At 37.9% G+C, this 5,542-nt stretch overlaps 1 protein-coding gene across 1 annotated transcript; it reads right to left on the bottom strand.

Annotated features, from left to right (window-relative positions):
- Positions 1 to 806: 806 nt before the first annotated feature.
- Positions 807 to 3,294, bottom strand: LOC104952033 (succinate receptor 1). Its single transcript, XM_010778790.1, has 3 exons — positions 3,200 to 3,294; positions 2,569 to 2,640; positions 807 to 2,338 (listed from the first exon to the last, which is right to left on the bottom strand). Exons 2-3 carry the CDS (start codon positions 2,569 to 2,571, stop codon positions 1,388 to 1,390), a joined length of 954 nt encoding a protein of 317 aa, XP_010777092.1. The 5' UTR covers positions 2,572 to 2,640; positions 3,200 to 3,294; the 3' UTR covers positions 807 to 1,387.
- Between the last annotated feature and the right edge of the window lie 2,248 nt (positions 3,295 to 5,542).

The following is a 5,542-nucleotide window of genomic DNA, read 5'->3' as shown; positions in this document are numbered from 1 at the left end:
ATCGCGGCAAAGGAGAAGTGTTCACTCTCAAAGATTTTTTCAGATTTGTGAACAATATTTGAGAGAAATGGTTATTTTGTGTATATAGAAAATGTTTTAGATCTTTGAGTTCATCTCATGAAAAATGGGAGCAAAAACAAAAGTGTTGCATTTATATTTTTGTTCAGTGTATGATAATGACTCAATGACTACAGCACTTCCTTTCTTGTGAACAACTACAAGACAATTTTCTGACCACAGTCTCGGTACTTTCCATGAGTCCTTTATACTTTCATTTTATAATTAAAGTAAACACAAGCATGTTTGTCTTTACTTCTGAGACTTCAAGCCCAGGTGACTGAAATATGTATAGGATTGTGTGATCTATAATATAAACTGCTTTAATATAGGTAAAGTGACTGATTTAAAAACATAGAAATAATCACAATAAATGTTTTTAGATCCGGATCCAAGGACAGAGGGTTTCATATTCATAGTCTGTATAAAGCCCCTTGGGACAAATGTAACATTTTTTATATTGGGCTATATAAATATAAAAAATATATATCTGATCGATTGCTAGATTAATTCTGACTGTGACTTGCATTGAGGTGCTGCTTTAGCCAACATTATTATTATTTGTATTTAAAGATAATGCATACATAAAGAAAATAAAAATGCCTCGATCCATCGCCAAAGATAATAGATATTTTTTTACAATTTATTAACCTTCCAAAAAAGAAAAGGAAAAGACACATTTCTTTTTTTAGTTATTTTGTATTCGTTTTGAAGTAATATAGTACAAATGACAATACAAGCCTTGAATCTTGAACAATGCTGACTCTATAAAAATGAACCTCCAGTTTCAGTTGCAACAGTGTTTTACCACAAAATACAGATCATTTTTCAAAAGGAGATATTCCCATCTTACTATCTCAGAAGCAGGGTGCATTGAAAGAGGACATCCAGCTGACTGCTCTTGCTCTGCATTACAATTTATAGATCTTATTAACATGTTGGTCCCTTAGCCAAAAGGCTCTAGACTTTCTAAATCAATATTGATGCAACAAATGAGTGTCTAACAAATACAGATAAAAACAGGAAATACAAATACAGATAAAAACAGGAAATACAAATACAGATAAAAACAGGAACACATGCTGTACATTATTACACCTAACAGTGTTAATACAAAAATAGCTACAGGCTCTACTCATCAAATGCATTTACAGCGGTTGTCTTACATTACTTTATTTAGTCGACATTAAAATAAAATATAATACACCATAATAAATTATCCACATTATTTATCAGTATAACAAAATACACGTAAAGAAGGAGCTGATTCACATGTTTGGATTTGCTATATTGATGTTTCTTTTATTTAGGGACACTATGTTGAATTTTTTCAGGCTGGTTCTCTTTGCTGCTCTGTCTTTCTGATCAGCTTCCTGAGCTTAGCCAATAGGAGCTTTTTGAATTTGTCCCCCATGAGGAAGTAAAAGACAGGGTTGATGACACTGTGCAAGAAGGCAAATGGTCTTGTGATGATGTACAGGCTCTCTATGTTCATCCTTGTACAAAGCTGCAACCCTGTCCAGTCGTGCTGAGATGCTATTCGGATATTTCTCAGCACATGGTAGGGTGTGTAGAGAAGCAGAAACATGATAGCGGCCGATACAGCAACCCTGAGAGGACGCTTGTACGTGGTTGTCCGGCGCTGTATGGCCCTTTCCTGGATATGGAGCAAATGTGCAATTTGGTACGAGAAACCACACAGTCCAAGCAAAGGGAGAGCGTAACCAGTGAGGGTAAGCCCCAGGCTGTAGCCCAATGTATGGACCTCTCCTTTCAAGCTGGCAAAATCCTTGCAGCTACTCCAGTTTCCTCTCTGAAGGTCGTGGACCATCAGTGATATCATCGGAGCAACTTCCGCATTAACAGCTAGCCAGCTCAGCCCTGACACGATCATGGCTATTTTCGGCCTCAACAGGCAGTGGTTACGTGTTGGATGTCTTATGAGCAGGAAACGGTCCATGCTAAGCCAAACCATAAACAGTATGGATGAGTAAAGATTGACATGCAGGACATAGCGGTTGATAACGCAACCATAGGGACTCTTCTCCGGTTGGTCATTTGCATAGAGGTACGAGAGGCGTGGAAGTGTGCAGAGGAAAATAAGGTCAGAGACTGCCAGGTTGAAGAGGTAAATATTGCAGCTCTGCCACTCCTGCAAACAAAATATATAGCCAAGTACAACCAAAAGGTTGCCAGGGAAACCAACGCAGAACTCAACGGCATAAAACGGTGAAAGGTAGTACCTCTCCAGGACATCCTTGATCTTGGTACAATCAAGCACCTAGAGAAAAGACGGTAAGAGAACAGAAAAGAAAACAGAGAAAAGGACAAGAGAGGGGATAGGAAGGGGAGTCAGAGGAGGGAAGAGAAAACAATGGGTGAGTAACGATAGAAACAAAGTCCTATATTGGAAATGTAAACTTTAAGAAGAATGTCTAGTAATGAATTTCAGTAGAAACTAATATTTGGTTTATAACTAAACATATTATGTTATATGTGTATAAGACTTACCATGGTGTAGTTGTTCTAGTAGTTGTGGGTAGGTGAATAGAGAGTAGGACCATGAGCAGGTGCAGTCACTATCTGCAGAGTGGACATGTAAACACTGAGATGTGAGGGTATTGCTGCCTTTAATACATACTGGCTGAGAACACAAAAGGCTGTTTGAATGTGATTTGCATATACAATATGGAACGATGCTGCAAGCTAAACAAATCAACCTGGAAGACTTAATAGGTTACTTAAACCTATCAAACTGAAGCCCTGTCTGGTTACAGCTGGAGTTTGCATTAACATGGAAAATATGTCCTATTTCATAGAGGAAAAGTGCAACACTTAAAACACTTTTCAGATTTATACTAAATGTCGTACTTATTGTCATTACAATGTAATATCCACATTTAAATATGTTAAATTCACCTTTTATAAATCAATACTTGTATAGAGCCAGCCTAAATGTTGATTTTTAAGCAACCAATTGAGACTCCATCTATGCACTTCGTTAAGACACACTGTATCTTTTTTTTTACTTCATGGCCTTGATGCAAGTCTTTTTTGTATTGTGATAAAGAAAAGGCCCTAAATGTGAAATATAATATAATTTCTGACCCTTTTAAGAATTTTCATCTAGAGTTGTACTTACAATTTCCAAAGAGCTGAAGTCTCTACCAAATTGTGGTTGTTGTAGGTAAAACTGACACAATCTAAACATAAATTCAGGTAGCATTATCTTCGCTTGAGGCCAGCTGTCCAAGCATGTTTTTCTTCTTCCAATATTTCTCTCGCTCTGCTTATGAGAAAGTACTTGTTGAGGGATGCATTTCCACTGACAGTTGCAAAATATTTAAAGTCAGACTTCTTCTTAAATATGATAATGACTCAATGACGACAGCACTTCCTTTCTCGTGAACAAGTACAAGAACATTTCTTGACCACAGTCTCGGTACTTTCCATGAGCCCTTTATACTTTCATTTATAATTAAACACAAGCATGTTTTTCTTTACTTCTGAGACTTCAAGCTCAGGTGACTGCAATATGTATAGTATTGTGTGATCTGCAATATAAACTGATTTAATTAGGTAAAGTGAGTCATTTAAAAATATAGAAATAATCACAAAACATGTTTTTAGATCCAGGTCCTATAAAACTCTGTCTCTTCACTCTGTAACTAGACGTTCAAATATTTTTCGCTTTTTAAAAAGGTTTGAACGTTGGTGTGGAGTTAATTTGGGTTGTTTATTAGTTTATTTTCTATTTATTTATTTAAATCAATAAGCATTAAGCTACTTGTTTAGTTGTGCAGGTTATCATGTAAAATAGGTCTCAGTTGGGAGGGAACCTTGTTTCCAGTATTTTGTTTCCCTTGGGACTCATTTGAGGGACCGCCAGCGATCTTGAAAAGGCCAGCAAAATGTTTGTCACTCGTGTTTTGATCAGCCACAGGGCACATGTGCCGCTGGTGAGTGTTTTGGTTTAAATATGCATTTATGGTGACAGACTTTTGTTGTGTATGCTTTAAGTAATTTGTGTATCATGTGTTTTATTTTAGGTTGGTAACCTAACTTTGTATGGAGGAAGCTAACTTTGTGATACCATAGCTGTGTCCCAATTCAGTGACCCAGCTTGGGTCCTCCGCGGACTGCGAAATGAGACGGAAATGAGACGGTCTACGGAGCATGTCCTTGTACGTCACCGGCAGTTACCCCTACATGTTGCCGCCCCCGTCACCTAGCAACCAGCTGCAGTCACAAGTGCCGGTAATAATTTCTGACACTATGCAAAATATTTTCAAACTGTTTTCAAACTGTTTTCAAAACTGTTTTCAAAACTGTTCAATATGGAGTCAGATCTAGCTGTACTTATTTTGGTGTTATGTTTAAATTATTTTCCCGAGGTCGCAACAGGCCTCCGTGAAGAGGGCTTCATTCTCCCCGCGCATCTGGATAAATTGCGCAGTCTGCTCCTTGCTCCCTATCAAAACAAAATTGTTGCAGTAAGATTTGTATAAAAAAAGCAGTTAAATAAATAAATTAGCTTTATAATGCATTCCAACAATATGAAAACCAAACAGGGTTTAGAAATATTTTCACTTCATATTATTTTATGTATGTAATATAAAGAAGACATCTCCAATTGCCCGTATATTTAAATACACAAATTAAATAGGTTTACTTTTCTTTCATGTCGTTTACTATTTGGGTGAGTACATTTAAAAACGAATCCAGCTGAAACCGTTGTAGCCGTTGATGGGACGTTACAAGCCTTATTTTTTTTAAAACTCATTCGTCACCGTCACCCGTTGCATCCTGGGATATGGTACACCGCGGAGTGTACATCAGATGTATCCTCTAAATCTGGGGAAAGAAGGCTGCATTTGCGGGCCGCATTCGGAGGAGTCTTGTCTTTTTTTTAAATTGGGACAGCCTTCGTTTGGCGGAAGTGACGTATGCGGTATCCGAATGCATCCTCAGGAGGATGCGGCCGCTGAATTGGGACACAGTAATTGCTTTGTGACCCTTCATTATGACTCCATTTGCAACAATCAGTTCGTCTCTGAAAGGAAAATACAGTCTAATGGCATGTGAAAGATTATGCTGTTTAGCGGGCCACCCGTGTCTGATAGTGGTGCTGAGTGTTTGCAGAGTCATGTCTTCAGTGGTGTGCCTCTCGAACTCTTCTAAGCGAGAAGAAGATATGTAGTTAACAGTGATTACGTCCAAGTTGTCCTCTTTACATTTCTCATATAACATTCATAAACAAACACATACGGTAAGTATACAGTATATGGCAAGCAACCAGGTGAATGATTGCCTATGTTGCAAAATGTATTATCTTTTCAATTTACACACAGCATCTATTGCACGTCTGTCCGTCCTGGGAGAGGGATCCCTCCTCTGTTGCTCTCCCTGAGGTTTCTCCCATTTTTCCCTTTAAACTGTGGGTTTTCTCTGGAAGACTTTCCTTGTACGATGTGAGGGTCTAAGG

This window comes from Notothenia coriiceps, unplaced genomic scaffold (genome assembly GCF_000735185.1).
Source record: "Notothenia coriiceps isolate Sejong01 unplaced genomic scaffold, NC01 NC01_scaffold00019414, whole genome shotgun sequence".
In the NCBI taxonomy this organism is placed as follows: Eukaryota; Metazoa; Chordata; class Actinopteri; order Perciformes; family Nototheniidae; genus Notothenia; species Notothenia coriiceps.
The sequence above is the reverse complement of the archived record's forward strand: the minus strand, read 5'-3'. Positions and strand labels throughout refer to the sequence as shown.